At 43.0% G+C, this 26,342-nt stretch overlaps 1 protein-coding gene across 1 annotated transcript in view; it reads right to left on the bottom strand.

Annotated features, from left to right (window-relative positions):
- The window catches only part of LOC116648510 (POU domain, class 6, transcription factor 2-like), a 151,547-nt gene that overhangs the window by 45,976 nt on the left and 79,229 nt on the right, over window positions 1–26,342 (bottom strand). Inside the window, exon 3 of the mRNA XM_032430507.1 lies at window positions 7,175–7,312. Within this exon, the coding sequence (XP_032286398.1) occupies window positions 7,175–7,312 (138 nt within the window). The remainder of the gene's footprint in view (window positions 1–7,174; window positions 7,313–26,342) is intronic.

The following is a 26,342-nucleotide window of genomic DNA, read 5'->3' on the forward strand; positions in this document are numbered from 1 at the left end:
ACAAAATGCATATTTGATATGTATTCTACTGCATGTGATTGAATTTTTACACCTTTTTAAGACTTCATATAATATTTGCAAATGAGAAAAGAAAATCTTTTGTCAGACTGTTTTGAGTTTTGGTTTAGAAAACATGGCCAAAACCATTATCTAAATAGATTGTTCTGTTCATATTTAGGGAAAAATATACAGACACCAACTCTGAATTTTTAGATATCTACTCTGAATTTTCAACAAAACATGTTTGATTCTTAGTTATGCAACATGTCTAAGCAAATATGCTCTATTTTTGTATTAAAAATGGTATTCTGTACATATGATTTTGTAGCTTTTTAAAAAATACCATTTTTTAGTAAAGATGCAAAATCTGCATGAAAGGAATTACCAGTGTTACATAGTGTCTATCACTTTGGGGGTGAGGGGGCTAAGGGGAGAAGGTGTCACGGCCCCAGCTGTATCAGTAATGTTTTCTTTCTTTTAAAAATGAGCAAGAGAACTGAAGCTTATATTATTATTTTATGTAAGTAGGCTCCATGCCCAACACGCAGCTCAACTTGGGGCTTGAACTCAAAACCTTGAGATCAAGACCTGAGCCAAAATTAAGAGTCAGATGCTTAATTGACTGAGCCACCCAGGCACCCCTGTAAAAAATTATATTTACTTTTTTATACATTTAATGTGTTTCCTTATAAAAAGTAAAATAAGAGGGGCTTGGGTGCTTCGGTCGGTTAAGCGTCTGCCTCTGGCTCAGGTCATGATCTTGGGGTCCTGGGATTGAGCCCCGCCTTGGGCTCCCTGCTCAGCGGAGAGTCTGCCTCTCCTCTTCCTCTGCCCCTACCTCCCCTACCCCGGTGCTTGCTCACTCTCTCGCAAATAAATAAATAAATAAATAAATAATTAAAAAAAATAAAATAGTATGTGTGAACCTGCCTAAATTCCTGATCCACTGATTTAGCTGGGTGTGTCTAATGCACCTCATTTGCTCTAGTCACACTGTTGGAGTTACACACTTTATCTCCTTTGCACAGGGTTTGAAATTAGTTTTACAATGTGGGCAGCTACGGCTTTATTTGTTCTCCTATGCAGATCTAATAAAACCCACAGAGAGGTTCAATGGGTACTTACTGAATAAATGTATTATATCTCAATTCTCTGGCTGAGATTTGCATTTATTATAACTTCATCTTCGTTCATCTCGCAGTGATTTTCTCTAAAAGATTCTCATCTTTCTATTTAAATTATGGTTGAATTACTTTAGCAACCCATAGTTCAGGGTCAATTGCTGGCTTTTCATTTAAAAAAGAATAGCTATAACATGAATTTATTGATAAATTAATATAATTTATTAAATACTTAAGACATGTCAGGCACTGTGCTGAGCACATTGTCTGCTACTCTCATGTTTAACCCCACCACAAAGTATGTGAGATGTCTTACCACTCCCATCTTTACTGATGAGGAAACAGGGGCCCAGAAAAGTTCTGTAACTTCTCCAAGGCCACATAGCTAGAAATGTGTGCCAAACAGACCTGTTTCCTTCAAAGCCCACAATCTAAGCAGCTCTACTGCTTTCTAGAAATGCTATTTAGCTTTTGATTGTTCTAATTCATAGGAATGTCCCAATGTGAGCATCGTGTTTCTTCAATTCTAAGACATGTATTTTTCACATATTCAAAAGTTATGGTATTAGGATGGTCTTCCAGTTGGTGTGTACAAACGCGGGGCTGGTGGTGTTCCTGCCTTGGCACCTGCCCTTCTCTAGCCCAGGGTTGCTATGAATAGAGGCGACTCACCGTCCGTGGTTTTGCACAGTCGAGGGTGTCCTTTCTAAGCTACAGTGCACAGGCTACTATTAGTATAAGCAGATTGCTTTTCTTTGATCGTGGCCCGTGGTCCTTTTAGAAGGCACCTCCTACCTACTGCAAATCCTTCTGTCTTGCCAAAGCAGCTCTGCTTAGCCACTGTTTATCCATACAGTGCTGTGTGTATTCTTGAGTAATGAGTTGAATGAGTAAGTCTTTTTATTTTTTTCTGCTTTTTATACATTAAAAAACGTAGGGGTGCCTTGGTGGCTCAGTTGGTTAAGCATCTGCCTTCGGCTCAGGTCATGATCTCAGGGTCCTGGGATCGAGCCCCGCATCGGGCTCCCTGATGGGCGGGAAGCCTGCTTCTCCCTCTCCGACTCTCCCTGCTTATGTTCTCTCTCTCTCTCAAATAAATAAATAAAAATCTTAAAAAAAATAAAAAATAAAAAAAGTAATGTTGTTCAGTTGATTTTTTTTTTTTTTATTTGACTGGCTCTTTAAGGATGGGAGGGAAGGACTTCAGTTTGACTTGTTGCCACTTAAGAAAATTTCACAGCGGTGGAGAACTAATTTCATCAGGAAACATTGTGAGCTTCAGTTAAAATGTAAAATGCTTTCCTTAGCCCCAGGATAAAATGAAATTTCATTTGCTTTTACTTTTCTGCAATAATGCCAATAAGGAGATATTGCCAGGAGCAATGGGAATCCAGTTCTATAGCTGAACAAATCGATGGTAAATCTACTTGCCAAACCCTGAGCATACCCACTGAAGGAGTGTTAAGAACACACACACACACACACACACACACACCCCTACTGCACTATCCGGGGTAAGGATAGGATTTCCCTAAAATAACTTAGTGTTCTACTGCTAAGATTCTCACATTCTCAAACTCCTCACACACACAGTGGGTTTGTGTGCACAGTGTGAACTGGAAACACATAGCATCTTAATTAGTAATAACAGCATATACGGAGTGCTAGCATTATTAAATGATGACTATGTGCCTGAGTCCATGCTGAGCTCTTTAATCCTAGAAGCTGGTTCCCTTTTTTATCCCTATTTTTCTTTTTTAAGATTATTTATTTATTTATTTGAGAGACAGAGAGAGAGAGAGAGGGCATGAGTTGGGGCAGGAGCAGAGGGAGAAGCAGACTCCTCGCTGAGCAAGGAGCCTCACATGGACTCCATCCCAGGACCCTAGGATCATGACCTGAGACGAAAGTAGACATTTAACCGATGTAGCCACGTGGGCCCCCCTTATCCCCATTTTTCAGATGAGGAAATTAAGGCACGAGAGAGGGAAGTCAATTGCCAGAGTTCTCACAGCTGATGAATGGCTGCCTGGTTCCAGAGCCCATTCTTTTTGGTTGATGTCAAGAAACGCTCTACTGCCTCTTGCTATACATCCAAACCAAAGACAGGTTTCCAGAAATGCCAGACCAAACTCTAAACCACGATGATGATGATGATGATGATGATGATGATGATGATGATTTTTGCAGCCACTTATTACTACTGAGTCTCTAACTATACACTCAAGCACGATGGTGGGCTTTTTACACACCTTACCTCACTTAATCTTCATAATCTAGGGACTTAGATTTTATTATCCTTATTTCATAGTGAAACCGAAACTCAGAGAGCTCAAGTCATTTGCTTGAGGTCACAGAGCTAGCTGGGATTCAAACACATGTCTAGCTAGTGCTTATTTCTTTGTCTGGCTTCCGCACTCCTACGATCATGTTCCTGATTTGGTAAGCAAGGGGAATTAGAATGTTTTTCTCAGCACTGTGATAATCATTATAAATTTCATGATCACAAATTACCAAGAGGACACTTGCTACCTTGCCACCTCAGAGTGAAGGTGGGTATGATATCATTTTTAAAAACTTTAACAGTCCTGGGGTAAGATATGTGCTTTGTGACTTTAGAATATAGTATTTCTATGAAAACACATCACTCTTCGGAATAGTGTTTGGCTTTTGAATTAACCACAAATGAATGGCAGATGTAGAAAGGTAAAAGAATGACTGAACTGGTTAGGAAAAAAAAAAGAACAGAAAAAAAAGCCTTAAATATATGGAGATTTCCCATCCCTTTAAATTTACTGAAATCCAGCAAATGGAAACAATCAGATTCCAAGACAAGGAAACGAAACTGCAAGTCCCAGGTCAGGGGGGACTTTCTTCCTGTTGAGGTTGGGGCATGTCTCCCTCCCCATGTGGGGTGAGCATCTGTCTCACTGTGTAGGAAGACCTAGAGCCCCTTGCCTGGAGACCATGAGCCACTGGCCGGGGCCTCCTCACAGAGGTTACCTTAAACTTTCGAGGATGAGGCTCTGGTTTAGGAAGATTAAGTCATTGATTGCCCCAAGGTCTAAAATTAGAGGGGCGCCTGGGTAGCTCAGTCGTTAAGCGTCTGCCTTCAGCTCAAGTCATGATCCCGGGGTCCTGGGGTCGAGCCCCACGCTGGGCTCCCTGCTCAGCAAGAAGCCTGCTTCTCCCTCTCCCTGCCACCCGCGCCCCCCCGGCTTGTGCTCTCTCTCTTTGTGTCAAATGAATAAATAAACTCTTTAAAAAACAAAAACAAAACAAAATTAGAAACATGTAGAGCTTGAACCCTATCCCAGGCAGGTCTGAATTTAGTCAGAGCTCTTTTCCTGGGTAAACCCATCTTGGTTTCCAAGTAGGCAAGAGAGAGAACCTTAGCAGTGGGGAGCAAGGATCAAGGGACCCCCAGCAGTGCCTCCTCTGCAGCCCGACTCCCCCAAAGTATCAGCGGAGTAAAGCATTCTTTCCAAACCTAGGTGTCGATTTTAATGTTATGACTTCTGGGCAGACTTTCAAATGTAAAAAAATAGTTGATGTCAAGAACTCAAATGGAAGGATCTATAAATATATTAAGAGTTTTCTCTTTGTACCTTTTCTGGGAAAGCTCTGGAGATTTTTTAAGGAATTGAAAATGGGCTGGATAAAGTAATTTTACACGGGTTTTTGAGCAAGGCTAATTATATTAACCTGATTCCAATGTAGGCTTATTTTTTGTACCATATTAATACAAGCCTAAGGAACACACACACACACACACACATACACACACACCCCAAATAATTTTTGCCCTTCTTTTTGGTGTAATCTGGCCACTTCATAAGGTTCACACAAGTATCTTTGTGCCAAGAGGTACAAGGCATGCACTTCTTTCTGGGAAGATGATTGTGTTTATATTATAAAGATTTAACCCCCCCCCCCAAACACACAATGCTACAGGAACGTGGCCAATTCATCGACCTTGGAAACATTAGTACCTCAGTCTTCCCCAGCACTAGGAGGAGTACCTGATGCCATTGGGCATGTTTCTAGAACTCTCAGACAAGACTTCACGAGTGGGCAATATCGATTCCTTTGTGATATAATTTTTTTTTTCACTTTAGGAGGTTTGTGTACCTTATCAAATCAACTATCATAGCACAGTTTTTAAACAAAAGAATTTTAAAATTAAAATCAACTCTTATTCAATATATGCAGAGTGTCAATCAAGCTTTTAATCGGAAGCTCATTTTCCTGTGGGTACTCATGGGCTGGGAGAGCTATCCCTGGGGGTGGGGCTGGCAAAGGCCAAACAGAGCATAAAGGCTTAACTCTAGCCCCTGAGAAGGAGATGGATTTGTAACTGGCAAGATGATCTGCCATTAAATCACCGGAAGAATAAACTCCTAATAATTCCTTCTCAGCAATAAAGCATTTTCTCCATCACAAACTCTTAAGTGGTGGGGCAGAGTGGTACATTTTCCTTGGACACTGGAACCAGAAAAATCAGGGGGAAATACACATCAGCGGATATGCTTTCTATCTTGAACTCTTAAAATTTACATCTCAAGGGCCAGCTGCCGGCAGGAATGAATCGGGTTGTTCTATTTTGGGCAGAACTCTGGGAGGGAGCTTCTAGGACCGACTCGATCTGAGTATGAGTTATAGATATTATAACCAACTTTTCCTCCATGCCAAAACCCCGTCGCTCCAGAAATCTTAATAGGCTTTTGAGAGCCTCCATTTAGAGCCGGCTGCATAAAATGATCCTTTGATGAAAAGGGATTGGAACAAGGGTTAAAGCCGACATTGAGAGGTGACTGTGGAGGGCACGGTGTTCATACAACCCTCCTTTAATATGTGTAGTGTGCACCTGTGATAAGATGATTCATTACCTGGGGCTGCTCTTTGACAAGCTCCATCGTTCAGCCCTCGGGGTTCTGATGGGACAATCCTGCACCCGCCCAGGAAATATAACAAGGTCAGCTTTTTTTCCCTGGGACGTAGATTGAGACGGTTTAGCTTATAATGCATCTCTGTTTACTCTTTATGTAAAATAAAAACAGGGTTCAAGACATCGCAATTCCTGTTCTCCACAGAGCAGGCCAAGCAGGGATCCGTAAACTCACTGCTGAGTAAGTAAGCCTGGGAGGGAAAATCCTGGAGAGGGTGCAAGCTCCTTCTGCCTTGTGCTTCATCCTCAGAAATGGCCACACTTGAGGTCGAGGTGCCCTAGCCACTGAGGAACAGTGTCAAGCCTTTGAATGGAGGGCACTTCTGATACGCTCAGCTTTAACTCTGGTTCGCTTTTCATGCAGCTTTTAGGTTTACTGGGGTCTTAAAGGGGGAGCCCCCCTCATCTGAGGCTCCGTCAGTGTCCTGGAGACCGTGACGCGGGCACATGAGGGGTGTAAGGGAACGGGCACGCTGCCCATGACATGAGGAAGGTTTGCTGGCCCCGGCTGACTGAAGTAAACCTGCAGACATACCAGAACCAGCCGAGCTTTCAGGAGACTCAGCAAGAGGCCCTCACCCCTTCCCTTTTCTGCTCTCTCAAGACTGCCCTGGTCCCTCCCATCAAGTCCCCACACATTGAGAAATTGGCTTGCTTAGGGCTACTGTAGAAATCTTAGAGCAACTAGGGAAGGAAACTTCCCAGTTTCCCCCATTGTCCAAGTTTATAAAGAATGAATAAATCAAAGAGCAGAACTGAAATCTTACTTTTAAAATTAACCTTTTTTTAAAAAACAAAAAAAAGAAAAGAAAAAGAATGCCCGTTGTGAAAAGTATTTCCTTCAGTTAAGGTCAGAACACGAGCCATTGTACAGAAATAAAAACAAAATAAAACTTAGCCATTCCAGGGGAAGGAAAAAAAAATCTTGCTTCTGAAAGAGAGAAACACCTCCCAGCCCTTCTCCTATTCTTGACATTGCTAGTAAACATTATTTATTTGCCTCGAATGGATGCGGTTACATATCACTGTCATGCAAAAGAAATTCATTTCCTTTCCGAGTTCAATCTGCCATAAAAATTCACTGTTGTTCCCGTCTCCCACTCACCTGTCCTTGTGCATTAGTAACTAGTTGACCCGTGACCCCCTGAAGACTGGAGAGAGCATTGCCAAAGGCCTGTGAGCTTGCTACGGAGCCCATGACTCCTGTTGCGGCAGCCTGACTTGCTAGTGGATTATTAACCAGCTGCAAAGAGAGAAAAGATCAGGGTGAAACCACCAAGAGAGGCACAGGCAGACCACACCGATACAACATTCACGTGGGGGAAGGACGTGCTCCCTCCAACTGGCTCATGCAAAGGGCCCCAAACCCACTGGAGGGAGCCTGCTGAGCAAGCCGTGGGCTCTTGGGGAGGCTGGACATGAGGCTGGGAAGAAAATAGGCTCCACTAACCCTGGGCTGCTTGGTGGAGCCCCAGGAGAGAGTGAGGTGGGCCCCCGGGCTGTGGGGGGCCATTAGGGTCTTACCAGGTGGATGAATAATTTTGGAGAAGTCCCTGGATTCTGTCCTCTAGCCTAAATAAAACTCTGGGGAAATGTCTCCTTTCCCTGAGGTGAGCAGACCGAATGTGGATGCAAATAGGTTGGGAGTAGGAGTGGAGGGGGGAGAAAATGTTAAGGATTTCTGGGAATGAATTGATCAGTTTCATTTGTGAATTGCGTCATGGCGTAATGCAAGGTCATGGCCTAAGGCAGGTGCCTCACCCCACTTTCTTCTCCAAGGAAGAAGGAAACCAAAGTCAGTAGAAATGGAAACCTCCAGCCTCTGTGATCTCAGAGAGGGAGTCTAGGTTTGGGACTTGGGGGGAGGGGTGGCTCATGCCAACCATGGGATTCAAGGCCAATGAGGAAGGTCCTCTGGTGATTGGCCAAGTTGACACCTATCTGCTTGCTGCTAAACTAATATGTGGTCTTCCCTTGGTCTCTTTCCTGGGACCAGAGTGAAATAGGGAGGAGAATTTGACTTGGGTGGGGGGACCCATTCAAGGAGGAGGTTATAGCTGCCAAAACCTGTTTTTCCATGGAGACCAATTCAATATTCTTTATCCTGCCAATTTTCCACGCCATGGGTTTTCAGGCCTTCTGACCATGAGGCAGAAGTGTAGCTCGAACTAAAATCTGCATTTAGGTTAATGACTAGATATAAATTCAAGAAACATTTAAACTATTTTCACAGTATTGGTTTTGATACATGAATTTCATTTGTATTTATTCTAGGGTGTTATTTTTTCCCATATAGTTCCTCTCAAGTACAACGATTGTTGTGTATAATAATGCATTTTCCATCACCAGTTCCCACATCCATGAAATTCCTGCATTTTAGCAGAAGCCTGCCAAGACTAAGACTTGGTGGGAAAAAAATTAATGCCATACTTATTTCAGGTCCCAGAAGCTCTTCTTCTACTTTCTTCTTTACTTTCTCAATTCCCGTAGTCTCTCTTCTTTTTTTTCCTCCTTCACTCTTTCTTTCCCTCAAAACATATCTTATTGCTTACTTCCTTTGGAAATTTGCCTAGAGTTTTATATCATCTGGTGAGGATGGGAATACTAATTGTCAAGGGAAACATCAAAAGGGACAGGAATTTAAGAATTCTTTTTTCATTAATGTGATATCCTTATCTCTCTGGTTTCTTTATTCATCTATAACCGAATTTCACGTAAGTAGTTCTACAGAAAAATCCCATTGACCTAGCGCATTTTTTTTAAGAAGTGACAATCCATTTTAAGCTCATTACTTTATGTGTCTTTTGCCTTTATCTCTCTCCTAAAAGACAGGAATGATTTTCTTTTTAAGGAGAAAAAAAAATTCTCATTCATCAGCCTCAAAGAAACCTTGTCTTATCCCAGATTACCACCATGGGATTTAAAATTCAGGTTGGCCGTGTTCTTGGTTTTCTATTTTTTTTTAGTGTAGATGAGGCAAATAGTGGTGGATGGTAAGTGAAAACTCTCCCTGTTTGGGGGTTGACTACCTTAGGTGAAAGAATTTGTACTGTGTACCTTTTTTTTTTTCCCCCACTCCTGAAGTGAGAAGATCTTTGGGAATACCTTCCCCAAACTGCCCGGACAGACCCTGCCTACTGGCACACCATCTCAGCTCACGTACCAGCTGCTATGTTTACCCTTCTTTTATGCCATACAAGTTAAAATCACAATGAAATGCCCCAGGTTCAGAGAGATCTCAAAATAAGCTTCTCAATCTCAAAGAAAAATGAAATCATGTGCTGTTTGGTGTTCATGTTGAATATGCCATTTTGGCCCATGAGTTTTGGGTGCAAGATTTAAATCGGTATGTGCAGAATGTTTTCTGAAGAAGAGAGACAGTGATTCCTCTTTAATGGAGAGAAAATATTTTCAGAGGTTGTAAGACATTTCCCTAACATCTAGGTCAATCAAAAATTCAAATAGGAAATTATGGAATTACTCTCTGTGTATTGGAGAATTCCGTACACTTAGGACATGAGCGTATTGTTCAGCTATAGTCCCATGTATTTGCTGTAAATTCAGGCATATATGAAGGATAAACTATGGTTCTGAATATGAAACAAAGTAGCTACTTTAGCCTTCGTGTTATGGGGCCAGGAACGGGTATCCTTGCACTGTTCTGGAAGGTTGCCGAAGCAACCACAAATGTACAGATTTTGTTGATTTTTAATGTTTCCTTCCTCTCTGTCCTGGTCCTAGATTCCTCCCTTTGCTGCCTTTCCCTCTTAATGGGACAAATGTGAACTCGACGACTCTCTTCTTTCCAGCCCCGCATCCCTAGGTCTTTGGGAAAGGCGTGGGGGCTCTGAGGCCATGCCCCACTGGCCCCGCGAAGCACAGCTAGAACCGAAGGCAAGGGGACGTAGTACATACGGACAGCAGGGATGAGTCATTCTGCATGCTGACAGCATTTCGGGTGGACCATTGGTGTTGTTGACGGATGCAGCTTCGTAAATATCTTTGGGCTTTTCTGTCTGTGACTGCCAAGGCAAGGATGTGATATGCATCGGGATGTGTGGCAGGGATGGGGAGGGGATGGTCGGGGAACCATACATAAGTGTTCCCTTCATCACCTCGGGTCATGTCACTCTGTATTGTCCCCAGTCACGTCATATTAGCAGTGTTCTTATCAGTCCTTCTTCTTGATTGGAGACTCAGGGTAGATTTGGACAGCGAGGAGCAATAAATGTACATAATGAGCATGTTGACATTCCAGGACCAACTGGATATTTTGAAGTCGCTGCCAAGTTTATGGCTTCAGATCTTTCACTGCCAGTGTACCTAAGCAGCTAAAGGATGGCCCAAATGAAGTCTGATTGTATTACATACTTGCATTTTCCACGGACCAACTCAAAAGTCAGGCTGAATTCCAGTGCGGGCTTGTTTATAAACGTGGACGCTCCCAAAGCAAGCGTGTGCAGAGCGCTCGAGTTACCTCCAAATGGAATCGAGCTATAGTTCTAGAATTCACAATCTAAAACCCTTCTCATGGAAAAACGAATTTCTTAAGAAGTCCCCTGCCTCCCCACAGTGTTAGAGAATAACATAACAGAATAATTTTTTTAAAATAGTTTTTTACTGGGGGAGGGCATCAGCTCTCAAACCAGACTGTGTTGGCTTGAGACTTTAAGTAAATCAGGTCTCATTGTTTCATAGGTAAAAAGGGTGTAAAGATGGTACCATCCACAGAGTTATGATGAGGATGAAATGAGCTAATACGTACAAGAGTTTTAGAACAATACTTGGCATATATCATGTTCTTAATACATGCTAGCTATCATTCTCACAGTTCATATTGTGCATGAGGATTTTGAACTCATCAGTATATCAGATTTAGGACTCACTTTTACAAATATCTTCTCCCTTTGGAAATAAATGTGGATGCAGGCAACTGTATTCTCTATTTTGATATTTTAACTGTATTCTCTGATTTTATTTGACTTATTTTTTTTAAGATTTTATTTATTTATTTGACAGAGAAATAGAGAGAGAGAGCACAAGTAGGCAGAACGGCAGGCAGAGGGAAAGGGAGAAGCAGGTTCTCTGCTGAGCAGGGAGCCTGATGTGGGGCTCGATCTCAGGACCCTGGAATCATGACCTGAGCCAAAGGCAGCCGCTTAACCGACTGAGCCACCCAGTCGCCCTTATTTGACTTATTTTTAAAGAGTAGCTTGAAGGAAGCTATTAGCTAATTAACATGATTATTAGGTGAGGCGAGTTTCATGACTTAAAAGACAAATATGTCACTTGAAAATATTTCAGACTGGAAGACTTCAAAAAGAAGTACTGAAAACCTGACTTTACCTGTTTGTCTTGGGCTTCTCATAGTTGGTTATTTATAGAGAAATTTAGGGGGAAGGCAGTGTTTTGACTCGGAACCCAGGGTTGGTCATGACAGACCAGCGGAAGGAGACCTTTCTAGCATGTTATCCTCATACTTTGTTAACAACATTTGTCGGGTTTCCATAAGGACACCATTTTGGAGTTTAATTCCTGCCTCGTGTCAAAATATTGTGAATGAATCTAACCCACGCTTGCTGATTTGAGAGTGAAGGCATGCAGGAAGATTTGTAAAAACTTTTCCTTAGGATTTGCAATGGTTTCTTTCTACATGAGCATATCAACATGGATATTGGGTGCTCATCTCATAATGAGAAAAGATTCATATTCCCAGCTCTACAGAGCTTTGTGTGCATCTTTCTTATCTGAGAACACTAAAGGGTGATGAGAAGAAAAACTCTGATAGAGTCTCTTCCAGGAGCACTAGATGATGTCATATGTATGCCACCATATAAATGTCACCATAAATTATATCACTTCATGACGGAGGGCTATCTTTCTCCAAGTCTTGCCCTATCTTCTCTTTCTCTGAAACACTCACAGCCTATAGCCTGGTAAAGAATTCAGGTTTCTTGAATCTAAGCATTAGCAGTCATAACACTTTTCATGAGACATTGCTGATTACAGTATTCTGTTTTTATGAATCTTATTTATGAAAATACAGCAGCATGATGAAGCAACTGACCTATGGTGTTCTATTCTGCTTATGCCTTTATTCCAAGAGGGACTTGTGGATGCAGCAGGCTCAAAACCTTTCTTTGGAGCATAATTGCCCATGATCTATAGTTTTATCATTCTCCTCATGAGCTATGTGGATTTCATAGAGTATGGATTTTGGAGCAGCTTTTTGCTACTAACTTTTCAATTTAGAACCCTGAAACTGTGGTGCCATTTGTTTTTAAATGAGGATGTTGATAAATGCATTCATCACAGTTCACTCCCATGGAAGGTCCGAGTGACTGTCTGGACACAGGATGGCAAATAAGGCTGTCCGAGTTCATTTACATGCATTAGGTCCTTGCTTTTCTTATACTATAGATGTGACACATGTGTCTCTTGGTCCCTTGGGATTCTTTTAACCAAATCAGTGCTTGCACCTATTACCCTCAAGTCTTCTCTTAAAAGGTCAAGAAAATACCAGTAGACACGTGTTGGAAGGTTGGCCATGTTTATCTCAGCAGCCTATTTGATGTGGGTTTTGTTCTACTAGGCATTCCCCGTAGGTCTCATGATTGTTCTGTGATACAAACGTAACAGTTAGAAATCAGTTTTGTGAGTTTCAATATCAAGCCCAGCTCTGTCGCTCGCTGTCTGCCCACTTCCCTGCAGAGATGGTGGTGTTAGATGCTGACCATCCAACCCTCTGCCCATCAGAAGTCTCCGGTTGGAGTGCCTGAGGTTTCCGGGGTGACACAGGCACTACCACATCCTAAAATATCTTTGGTTCATCAATGTCAAATCACATCGATTCCCTATAGCTTTAGAATAAACTTGATTTTATTTTTATTTTTTGACAGAACTGTAAGTATAGTAACTTCCTAATAATGCTCTACTATCCAACCATATTCACTAACAGAGAAATTTTTATTTTATTTTATTTTTTTAAGATTTTATTTATTTATATGAGAGAGAGCACAAGCAGGAGGAGCAGCAGAGGGAGAGGGAGAAGCAGGCTCCCCACTGAACAGTGAGCCCAATGCGGAACCTGGGAACCTGGGATCACCCTGGGATCATGACCTGAGCTGAAGGCAGCCACTTCACTGACTGAGCCACCCAGGCGCCCCTAACAGAGAAATTTTTAAAATGATCTAATGTCTGAGGTTCGGTTCCCCAGAACCAGGGTGGGGAGGGGAAGGATTCTGATCTTGTAGGGGGCTGTGGAGTGTGACTGAACCTTCAGAGCTGTCCCACCCCAAGGCAAGGAAGTTGAATGCTCTCCCTTGGCACTTGATGCTCCCAGTTGACAGACAGCTCCTAGGGTCAAGGAAGGGTAGGAAATCAAATCCTGGCACTGTTGGCTCTTTGCTCTTGGGGTAAAGTGTATACTGGGGTCCTGAAGGATGGAAGAAGAACTGCAGGTGCTGGTTGTTGAAAGCCCCTCAAAGGGGTAAAGGCAACTCACAGAAAAGAGCAATTCCAGGGGACCTAGGTGGGACATTATTACCTCCTACAGTGCAAACATCACTTCCTTCCACTCATTAATGTCTTCAGCCCACAAACATTGATTCAGTACCCACTGTGTTGTGGGCACAGTATGAGGGGAAACAGTGTGATGATTGATTGACCTGCTCCCTACCCTCATGGGGCTTTAAACAGGGAAGAGACTTTGGTGGAGAGGGAAGGGAAGCAAGAGAAGATGAGCTCACTAAGGAGCAGTATCCAGACCTGGAGAGGGCGGTGGTCTGGGGTGGGGGGCCCTGAGAGGGTGGTGGGTCCAAAGAGACCTGGAAGGGGCAGCTCTGAGTCTTTGCACCTTTACTTCCACCGAGTTGCACAGAAATGTGCCTGACAAGAGATGAGCCGTTCTACCTGAAAGGAGTAAGAGGTGGAATTCTGGACCGAGATTGCTTGGGTTCTAATTCTGAGGCTGCTAGTAACTACTGGTGACTAGGAGCACCTCTCTGCTACAGTCCAGATGTTCGTGCCCCTCTCCTCCTGCTTCATATATTGACATCTTAACCCCCAAAGAAGATGGAATTAGGGGGCCGGGTTTCGGGGAGGTGCTTAAATCACGAGGGTGGAGCCCTCATGAACGGGATTAGTGCCTCAAAATGGAGGCCCTGTAGACATCCTCAGCCCCTTCCACCATGTGAGGGCATGGTGAGAAGGTGCTGTGAACCAGGAAGAGGGCTCTCACCAGAGCCTGGCCATGCTGGTCCCTTGCTTGTGGACTTTCTAGCCGCCAGAGCTGTGAGAAAGAAATTTCCGTTGTTTATAAGCCGCCCAAACGGACTGACACGCTTTCTGCACCCAGGCTTCTTCAGTTTTAGTAAAAGGGGGATATTAATGGTGGTCATGACTTAACAGTGCTAGTGGGAAAAATAACATGAGTTAGCATAGGAATTTCCGGCACGTGGTAAGCATGATATATGTTTTGTTGTAAGAATTTTCCCTCTTTCTAGGAACTTCAGGCTATTGTAGGATTGGGTCTCCTCTGGCCCTCACTCCCTCCAGGGTGGACACACTGGCCCTTTCGCAGATCCTCAGCTATGTCAGGAAGTTCGCATTTGCTGTCTCATTCTGTCACTCTCTTCGCTGTCCACACATCTCTTCTCCCAGGTCACCCCTTCGAGACACCTGCCTTGACCACCCTATCTGAGTGGGCATGCCCTTTCTTTCCGAGATTTACGCCAAGACATGTATAAGGAAACCATACGATGCCGGGGATTTGCTTCTACATAATCCATGGTGGGGCGGGGAGAACGGTGGGATAGACGAAGGGGTCTTGGGTTGAGCACGTGGACGCTGGGTGGTAGACATATACAGTTTGTTTGACTATTTGTTCTCCTTTTGTATACACTTGCAATTTGCCGCAAGAAAGTTTCTGAAAACTCCTATTCACTCTGCATCTAGTCTTCTCGCTTGCTTACCTCATAGCACTCAGAGAGTCTAATATTCTCATTTGTTTATTCCCCTCACCCCTCTCTAGAATGTAGATTTTGGCTCACTGCTTGGTCTTCAGCTCCTTCAACAGTGCCAGGCACCGAGGGGGCCCTCAACCAACGTTGACTGAATGAGCATAGGAAGGAATGAGTCAAGGACATGTAGGTCTGACTAGGACCTCGGTGGGAGTTTGGCCTTTTAATATTTACAGAAAAGAGTAAACATTTGGAAGGCAAATTTGTCTAAAATCTTCTTTTTTTAAATACAGCACCCTATTTTACAGTCTCTCACACCCTGCTGGCTGGACTGGCCGGAGCCTCGAACATGGTGATGCAATCCTGAGGTTCTTGAATCATCCCTGATGTGTCTCTCTCTCTCCTGTGAGTCAGCACTTAGACAAGCCTCCTCTCAGTGGCTCAGGCAGATTCCTGCCAGGAATCCCGGGATCCTCCAGGATATAAAACTCAATAATGGCAGCCTCTAAAGATGAAGACCTAGGGATTCCCTGGACACCTTGGACTCAAAGCCCCGGACATCCTTAGAAATTGCATGTCTGGAATTGGGTGTGGGTAGGGCTGGGTAGAAGGCCTCATCTTTAGGTTTGATGTTATCTGGGACCTGCAGGATAAGGAGGCAGGGAAGGAAGCTTTTATATTTTTATCCTTGGGCTGTGGTGGTGGAAATGGAACCGGGTGTTGGGAGTCTCCCTCCCCAGCCCAGCCTCCTGGGCTAGATAGAGCAAAGCCCATGTAGATAGCAGCACGGGTGGGAACTGAAGGGGCTGCCTCCCCAGATAAGGATGGACCTATCTGTCACTGGGCACGAACCATGCTGCTTTGAGGACAGGTGATAGGGTGTAGATCAGTTAAGGAGAGATAAATTCTCCCTTCATGGGGCCCCTCTGGGGTAGGACCTATGAGGTGTTGGGCCACTTGGGCATTTAGATGGTTTATGGCTCCTGGGGATCCTGGACGCAGAGGCAGAAGTGAGACTTTACTCAGATGGCTTCACAAACCTTGGACATCATTGTGGGTGGGCAGAGGGGACTCTATAAGCACACGTGGACGCCCTAGAGAGTATTCTAGAAGTACCCTCAAGAGAGAGGTGGATCCTGCAGGGGGCCCGGGTCCAGGTAACGCAGGATGATCAACAGATCTGTAAGGAGGGAGCGGGGACACTTGAGGAAGGGAAGGAAATAAACAAGTGTGGCCAGCACACTGTGGTTTAGGGACAAACTACTGCAAAGCTCTTCGAAAGGATGCATTTCTTTTTTATTTTTAAATTTACTGATAAAACAGTCAAGCTCAGAGTTGAGGGGGAAACAAAACAAAACAAAACAAAACACTAGCTTTTAACTCAACCCACTACATCTGATTTTGAAGCAGAGAGGTCAGCATTATGGAAACATACCAACTCTAAATCAGATTTTATCCAAGTTATATGGAGCCCAATACTGTGTTACCACAAGCTTACACATCTCATTTCCTTTTCTGTCCAGTCCTCCATTTAATAACCTGAAAATCTATCTTTTTATTGAGTTTCATGCAATTTTCTTACATACAATAGTGATACTCTTACCAATTGCTTATTGTCATGGCACATTAGTTAGGAGAATTTGTTGATATTTCAAAATTACTCTTTCTGTATTTTTTATTCTATCACCCAGTTTAAACAAGTGATCGGAAGCACTCCTGGGATGAAAGAAAAAGGCTATACTTTTTTAAGAATAAATAGCTGCCACAGTAAAGTAGTTGGCATTATTTTGGCTTCTAGCTATGGGAATGTACAGTTCACTCCGTCCCCGCCCGTGCCGAATTTACTTACGGTACTTCCCAAGTCAAAGAAAGACAAGGCATAGTCTGCCCTATGGAGCCTCCGGACAATTTTGCTCATGAGATATTTCCCAATGACTATGGTACGGGCTCTAAGCCGGACCCCAGGGGTACAGACACAAGGCAAGAGCCTCTGGCCCTAGGTGTTTCCAGTCTAATCCAGAACTGTGGCTTTCCACCCTATGTTGCTGTGGTCCTGTAAGAAAGGGGTGCCCTGAGCCCAGGTGAGGAGCCCTCAAGAGGCCTTAGGCAACCAGACCACTTGGGAACTGAATTTTAAAGGACGATGAGGAGTTGTCTGGAAAAAAGGTGGGAAGGGGAGAGAAAATTCTCGATCACCGGCAATAGTGGGATTGCAGCATGGAGGCAGGGGGTGGTGTTTTGTGGATGTGAAGCCACTAAATTGGCACTTGGATCTTTTGGGAAGACGAAGTAGAGAAAGGGAAGTGGCAGAGACGAGGTAAAGCATGGGATTATGGAGGAATGACTTTGCCACTTTAAAGGGCTGGTCCATTATTCTATAGGCAAGGATGGAGAGGTGTGTTCCGATCTGAAGTTTAGAATGGTTACTACTTTGGAGACTGAGTCGAACTGGGTAGGAGTGGGTCACATTGAAGGCAGAGGAGAACAGGAGTCTGCTGGGGCCAGGACAGGGGCAGAGGGCTGCCCTGCACTGGGGAAGGCAGGTATCTGCACATGGAATGAAGTCTGGTTCACAGTTCACCGATTCAGCAAACACTGAGCGCCAACTATAAGTCAGGTACCGGGATATGGTCTTTCCCCCCGAAAGAGCTTTCAAGGTATGGGGGAGGCGGATACATAGACAGATAAATCAAGTGGCAGTGGTGCAAATCAAAACCACAGTGAGCTATCACCTCACACCTGTTAGAATGGCTGTCATCCAGAAGACAAGAGATAACAGGTGTTGGAGAGGATAAGGAGAAAAGGGACCCCTCGTGCCCTCCTGGTGGGAATGCAAGCTGGTGCAGCCACTGTGGAAAACAGTATGGAGGTTCCTTAAAAAGTTAAAAATAGGATTACTATGTGATCCAGCAATTCCATTTCTGGATATCTATCCAAAGAATACAAAAGCACTCACTAACTTGAAAAGATACATACGATAGCCAAGATATGGAAACAACCTAAGTGTCCATGGTGATTCTGTGTGTATGTATATATATATATATACACACACACATATATGTGTATATATATAATGGAATATTATTTAGCCATAAAAAATAATGAAATCTTGCCATGTGCAACAACATGCATGGACCTCAAGTTGTTTTATGCAAAGTAAAATAAGTCAGACAAAGACTAATACTGTATGATCTCACTTACATGTGGAACGACAAAACCAGCAACAAAAAAACCAGCTCACAGGTACAGAGAACAGATCAGTGTTTGCCAGAGGTCGGGGTGGGTGGGGCGAAATGGGTAAAGGGGGCCAAAAGGTACAAACTTCCAATTACAAAATAAAGAAGTCAAGTGATATAATGGCATGGCGACTCTAGTTAATAATACTGTGCTGCATAGTTGAAAATCGCTAAGCGAGTAAATCTTCAAATTCTCATCACAGGAAAAAAAGAATTTTGTGACTATGTGTGGTGATGGATGTTAACTAGACTGATGATAGTGATCATTTTGTAATACATGCAAATATCAAATCATTATGTTATACACCTGAAACAATATGATGTTAGATGACAATTATACATCAATTTTAAAAAAGAACCAACGGGTAGGAGCCAGGCTAGGGGTGTGCTCAGTTAGCTGTGGGAACATTGGGGAATTGGCTAGTTCAGTGGGGGAAGAAGGGCGTTGGGGAAGCTTCCCGAAATAATTGATAGGAGCTCAGCCCTGACTAAATGGCAGATCAACTGAGTGGACAGAAGAAGAAGGGCAGGTAGAATAGAAGAATAAGTACAAAGTTATGGAAACATCAGAATGCCTGGTGTGTTCTGAACGGCCAGAGCACAGTTAGGGCAGGAAATGGGGTTAGGAAAATTCTGGGTGGGGTTCTGAAGGCAGAGAAGGAAGGTGGGAAGATATAAATTAGGAAGCACTTGTATGAATGGCATGCCTGTGTTTCTACGGTACAGAACATTTCCCGAGTGATTTCCCTGCAAGCTGTTGCTACGAAAGTATCTAAATATTCACATCCATATGATGGAGGTAGTTTTAACAGCCTTGCAGCACAGGAAACAACACTACTTGATAGTCATTGAGTCATAAAATACTTTCATGTATTTTATACAAAGGGAAACCTAAACTGCTGACTGATCAAAAATTAACCATTGAATTTTTTTTTTAAAGATTTTATTTATTTATTTGACAGAGAGAGAGAGAGAGAGACAGCGAGAGAGGGAACACAAGCAGGGGGAGTGGGAGAGGGAGAAGCAGGCTTCCTGCAGAGCAGGGAGCCCGATGCGGGGCTCCATCCCAGGACCCTGGGATCATGACCTGAGCTGAAGGCAGACGCTTAACCGACTGAGCCACCCAGGCACCCCTGAATTTTGATTAATAACAAAGTCATCATCTTTTAAAACACAGAGTTTCTCTATTATGAAAAATTACAAAGATGGATGATAAGTGATACATTGTGTATCTACCTTGGTATCCACGACTGGGTTCCTGTGTGAAGATTGAACTGTGATTTTAGAAATTATAATTTTTAAATTAATTATATGGGTTGCATTAGTTTATAAGATTTCAGGTCTCTGACATTCTGCCCAGAGAAGACGCAAGTCTTTATTTACTTTGGAGCTATTTTATTCCTGCAGAAGTATATTTTGTATGGATAGATAGTAATTTTACTATTGAAACCCAAGAAACTTTTTATTAAGTCCAAACCAGTGAAACTTATCACTTATGAGGAACAAAACATATGCTTCTTCTTCCTCTCATCCTCATAACCACATTGGGTATGAAAATGTGCTTGTAACAAATGTTACACATTATATCTTGGTTTGATCCACCCACTGGCAAGTGGAGAGCCTGTTTAAACTGTTCCGGAATTTTATTATTATGCATAATGGCTTGCTTGCTTCATAAAATATATTCACTGAACAGCTGTTGTATGCGAAAGCTAGTCAGAAGAAACGCTATTCTTCCCACAAAACAATACGACGGTTGGGTCATGCATGCATTTCCTTTTCCCCAAGGACAGAAAATCAGCAGAAATCAACCCATTTACTGTGGGTCTGCAGTTGACCCTTTAGAACATCTACTTGCTTGAATTCACAACAAGGGTCAGATGGACCATTTAAACTATAAGATGAAGAAAATGCCGTTTTTGGCCAGGTCACCCCCGTGTTTAAGTGGGTGTCCTTCTGCAGAGGGGGGCTAACACCTCTGAGAGTTCCTGCCTTCATCGTAAGGAGTAGAGAGAGACGTTTGGCGGATGGCACATCTGCCCATCCTAAGAGCCGCCATGTCGGACCCGTGCCCACAAGAGAACTTTGCCATCGGAAAAACGAATGGTCCAAATTATTAGAGGAAATACGATTCTGTAGAAAGCGGAAGATAAGTACATGAAAGAGAAAGCAAAAAACATGGCCAGAATGCTCAGAGGTAAATAAAATCCTTCTGCGCTCACAAAATATATTGGTTATAGGTTGTTCTGAAAACATTAAGCTAACAGCAAGAGCTACTACCTGTAGGAGCCGTAAGCCAGAAAATATAAAAAGTTGTTGTATAGATCGTTCCGGAAGTTTCCATTAATAAAACTGAACATAGGTTAAAAAAACATAAAGCTTAATCTCACCAAGAGCAAAAGCAAAGCTGGGTCAGAATTTTCCACATGGCGGGAGAAGAGAGCAGAAAGGCACTGGAGAAAAGCAATCTGCCCAATCAGCAAGGAGAAAAATCTGTTTAAAAACGCCTTGCCAATAGTGGTAACTACTGAGACATGACAGGCCCTGCGTTTATAGGCAGAAACTAGGCAACCAAGAAGGGAGGAGGGAATGCATTGAAATGGCGGCAAGTCAGGGCACTGAGTCAGCAGGTGACTGGGTCTGTGTGGGCCTCCTTGCCCTGCCCAAGCTCCATTTGCTGGTCTGTGAAATGAGAAGGTTGAACTAGATCCACTAGATCGGTGGTTCTCAAAAATGGTCCCCGACGGGCAGCTAAGCCACAGCAGTTTGGGGGACGTGTGTTGTGGGGTTAAGCCTTCCCTGATGAATAACCCTGATAAACACTGAGGCCCACCCATCCATCATCCCTTGAGCTGCCACCAGGCCTGGAGAAATCATGATTTCCTCCCTCCCCTGATAGCTCTGCCGGTTTGGGTTTCAAGCCAGCTCCAAGAATGTTCAGAGTCTCCGGAGTAGACTGGAAGAAGGGCTTTCTAGGACAGGGGTTCGCAGCGCGGGGTCCTGGGACTAGCACTATGATTCAGTATCACCTGGGAACTGCTAAAAATGTGAATTCTTGGCTTCATCTCAGACCTGCTGAATCAGAACCTTTAAGGTGGGGGTGGCAATCATCTGGGTTTTAACAGCTCCCCAGAGGACGCCGAGGCACACTAAGGCCTGGGAACCCTGAACGAGGTGCTCTCCAAGATTCCTTCAAACAGTAAAATTCCATGGTGATGCTAAAATGATGGAATAAAATTTGGAAAAACGCTATACTTTTTTCAGTTCTTTTCCTGTAAGAGGTACTAAATAAATATGTTAAACAAAATGTTTTCTAAATCTGCCCTAGCAAGTAGGGACATAGGGCTGGAAATAAGTGTTTAGGTCAGGGCTTAAAACATGTTTCCAAAATGACCTCGCCGTTCACTGACTTGCATGAGCCACAGGGCAGCATCAGGGAGTAAGTGCTCACATGGTACATGGTTGAGGTGGGGGCTACGGGTCTTTCCAACATGATCAGAGCAATCCCAATGTTCTATCATAGGGATCAGCAGAATTTTCAATCTGTGATAGAGTTTTAATAAAAAACTAATTACCTGGGGGCGGGGCGCCTGGGTGGCTCAGTTGGTTAAGCATCTGCCTTCAGCTCAGGTCATGATCTCTGGGTCCTGGGATGGAGTCCCGCATGGGGCTCCCTGCTCAGTGGGGAGCCTGCTTCTCCCTCTGCCTCTCGCCCCACCCCACTTGTGCTCTCTGTCTCTCTCAAATAAATAAATTAAATCTTAAAAAAAAAACCCTAATTACCTGGTTTTAAAAGATAAATTACTGCAAGTCAACCAAGCAAAAGATTTCAAGGACAAGAACAAAGACTAAGAACTGGCGTATTCCAGTTCTGCCCGAATACAGAAGAAAACCCCGGCTGAAGGGAGGAAGGAGGGCTGGTCATCACTAGGAAACCTGGGCAGATACACCTGCTGGGGATTAGCGTCAGAGTCACTTCCGTACAAAACTCCAATTCTTTAGGTTTGTGGGCATATATTCCTGGGATGGTAGAAAGTTTTCCTCATGCTTTGTTTGAGTTTTCAGATTAGCACGTATGCTGTTCACTGCTTGTTTGGTATGTGACTTTAAGAAAAATAAGAGCACATTTTATTGTTCTTGATATGCTTATGCTTCTATATCACAGTACATGGAGGAAAAATAAAGCAAAATGGCCAAGACTAAAAAACAAAGAAGGGAAAACATCAAAATTTAGAGGTGATTACATAATCATTTTATAGAAAATATCACTTAAAATAAAAAAACAGAAAAAGAAGATGGAAAAAAAGCACATTAAATAAACAGGTTTATTTTCCCAAAATTTTGGTTTCAAGAACTTGGACACATTAAGTAAGATAGTCTTTTTTTTTTTTTTTTTTAAAGAACCATGAAGTGATAAGGGGAAATGTAATTTCTAAGGATTTATCAAAATAATGTGGAAGTCCATGATGGTTTTTTTTTTTTTATTTTTTTTTTATTTCTTTGAGAGAGAGAGCGTGTGCCAGAGAGAGCACAAGCAGGGGGGAGGGGTAGAGGGAGAGGGAGAAACAGAATCCCCGCTGAGCAGGCAGACACTTAACTGACAGAGCCATCTAGGCACCCCCATGATGTCTTTCCTCAGAGCAACATACTTTCAGCTTGTAGCTCTATGTGCTAGAAGCAATGATATTTTGGTAGAATCCTCGAGAATTCCTGCAATTCTCAAAGTGTGTTTAATGGAACTCTGGTCCTGGGATTTGCTCTGGAATAAAAGGTTTGGGAGTCAAATAGGTTTGGGAAACATTGCACGAAGCATCTACCTCTTGGTGATGGAGAGTGTATCTTGGTATGTTAAAGGTTCTGGAGATTGCCCACAGGTAAAGAAACTTGTTCAGCTTATTGATCTGTGTTTCCCAGTATTTGATCATAGTGTCCCCTTGCATGTAATACCACTAATATTTCTAGAAGTTGTGCTTTATGGTGTGCAGTCTGAGAAAAGTTGGGTGATGTCGTTACTTCGTTACCCACAGGTTTATCAAATGGGCTAATGGAATAAGCTTGCAATCCATGTTGGCTAGTCTCGTCAACTATATCTAAAGGAAGGACTTTATATCCCAAACCCGGACGCTCCCCAAACCATCTAGGTCTGAACAAAATTCCCTCTGGTGCTTTTGTTAATGTTCATGCAGATTGGTTAAGATAAGAGTCACTGATTGGAAAAGAATTCTGAAGATCGCGCACGCGTTTTAAGAATTCACAGACACATCTGCATTACCATTAAGTGAGCAGGATGGTATTATTTTTGAATTACCATTAGGTGAAATATCACTGTTAAGTGAGCACGATGGTGTCCTCACTATTATCACCAGCTGTGGCACCTTTTCCTTTTTTTTTCTTTTTCTTTTTTCTTTTTTTTAATTATGTTCAGCTAAGTGGCACCTTTTCTATCCCAGAAAGGAGAGGTCGGCAAACGGAGGGCAGGAGAAGCAAGCCCGTGTGTTACAGAAGAAACCCTTCAGAAGGGAGCACTGGAAGGTGATTCTCTATACTTGTCCCTAGCGCTGTGTGTGTCCATGTGTGTCTACTTTGAAGGCTATGCGTTTTGAACTTGATCTGTGGCTCACTTGCCTAATTCTAGCTTGAAAATAAATATTATTTTCTTTTAAGCTTTTTTTATTTGTCAGAGAGAGAGAGAGAGAGAGAGCACAAGCAGAGGGAGTGGAAGGCAGAGGGAGAAGCAGACTCCCCACTGAGCAGGGAGCCCGATGTGGGACTCGATCCCAGGACCCTGGGACATGAGCTGAGCTGAAGGCAGATGCTTAACAAACTGAGCCACCCAGGCACCCCTCTATTATTTTCTATTGTGTGTGCCCTAGTAGGTAATTGCTAAACAGAAGGCGGAAATGGCCAGCAAAGCTTTTGTTTTGTTTTTAAAACCTCCATGGTAACAAAACCAAGAAAAACACATTTTCATATGTCCAGGACATTATATAGTTAAGAAAAAAAATTTTTTTGGCATTAGGAAGCAAATTTACCAATTCACATTTGGTCTTCTTTTTTCCTTAGTTTCTGTCACCACAGTTTTTTTTTTTTTTAATCTTAGGAATATTGGCAGCTAAATGTATTTGCATCTCTAGATGGGTTGCTTTATCTCACAATTACAAGGTGTTGGTTTGGCTATATCCAAAGTTCTGAAAAAAAAAAGTTTCCTTAACACAAAATATAATCATTGTAAATTATAATTAAATCTCACAATTAAAAAGCCTGGCTCTAAAATAACTCCATTTTATATTTTATTATTATTATTATAGTAATAATAAAATATATTATTACTATTATTATTTTAGAGAAGGGGGGAAGAGCAGAGAGAGAGAGAGGGAGAGAGGGAATCTTAAGCAGGCTTGATCTCACAACCCTGAAGTCATGACCTGAGCCAAAATCAAGAGTCTGATGCTTAACCAACTGAGCCACGCTGGCACCCCTCCATTTTATATATCATTTTATTTTTTATTTTTATTTTTTTAAAAAGATTTGTTTATTTATTAGAGCAGGAGGGAGGGAGGGGCAGAGGCAGAGGGAGAGAGAGAATCTCAAGCAGACTCCGTGCTGAGCTCGGAGCCCAACTCGACGCTGGATCCCACAACCCTGAGATCATGACCTGAGCCAAAATCAAGAGTCGGTGGCTCAACCGCCTGAGCCACCCAGGCGTCCCACCCATTTTGAGAGCTTGTCATTGCCGGGTTGTTCTGAAGCATTTCAGAAGAAAAGCGAAGCATGTGGAATTATTGTTCTGGGAAATAATTTTTTTTTTTAAAGATTTTATTTATTTATTTGACAGAGAGAGACACAGCGAGAGAGGGAACAGAAGCAGGGGGAGTGGGAGAGGGAGAAGCAGGCTCCCCCCTGAGCAGGGAGCCCGATGCGGGGCTCGATCCCAGGACTCTGGGATCATGACCTGAGCCGAAGGCAGACGCTTAACGACTGAGCCACCCAGGCGCCCCGCTCTGGGAAATAATTTTATTCAAAACGTGAGAGAACCATGTGTTACTGTCTTTTCCCTTAATTTTCTCTTGCGTGTTTAGAAAAGTAATATGATACAGTGACTTCTATATTTCTGAAAACGAATAACACTAGTTTTCATTCCCATAGCCATTGTTACTCCTGCTAGGACCACCATGGATGTAGTTCTTGGGGACAAACATCTTCACCAGGAGGGGGTGGGGGGGCGGGGGGAGAGTCAGTAAACTGATGGCTATAAATGTCTGCGAATTGCCCAAAGTAAAACAGTAAAACTACGGTAAGTAAACCCGGGAAATGTCCTGAAAATTGCATTCCATTTCAGAAAATTTTTGAAACAGTCCTATAATTTTCTAAACATTTTTTAATGCATTTCCCTCTCATGAACTTTGTCACCTAGTACTCAAATAATAATCATGGAATACATTATAAAATAGGTTATTTCAAGTAAAAATGATTTTAAATATAAAAGGGGGTTAACGTACCAGCCATTAATTTCACAGAGCAGATCGAACATGAACTTGGCAGAAAAATCAGGTCTCTGCCCCCGCTTTCTGGTTTTTGTTTTTCTTGGAAGATGGAGTTCAGGAAATTCAATTCACCATTAAGATAGTCTTCCACAGCCAACTCTTCTTGGTTTAAAAATCATTTTGACAATCAAACAAGGATACTAACAGGACATTCAAACAACAGAAGGAGGTGATTTTTATTGATTGGGGGGCGGTCTGTAGAGTTGCCCCCTCTGGTCCTGGGGTAGTTAGGTTTTCCACGTGAACGCTGCACAAGGCAGGGGAATCCCTCACTCAGAAAGCAGTTCTGTGGTCAGTTCTTGCTTTCGCCCAAATGCCTCTTCACTCCCTTCCATATAAAGGTTGGAAAAACATGTACTCTCCTCCTTCCTGGAGGGGTCATAAACTGGGATATTACGATTTCCTAGAAATAACTGCTTTGGGGCGGTCCCTTTATTTTCATGTTCTGAGTAAATGATACGAAGTGGTTTTTAGATGGGCAGGATTGGTTGCTCTTGAGGCAGAAGGCCTGCTTTCCTCCTGTGAACTAGGAG

This window comes from Phoca vitulina, unplaced genomic scaffold (assembly GCF_004348235.1).
Source record: "Phoca vitulina isolate PV1807 unplaced genomic scaffold, GSC_HSeal_1.0 scaffold44, whole genome shotgun sequence".
NCBI lineage: Eukaryota > Metazoa > Chordata > Mammalia > Carnivora > Phocidae > Phoca > Phoca vitulina.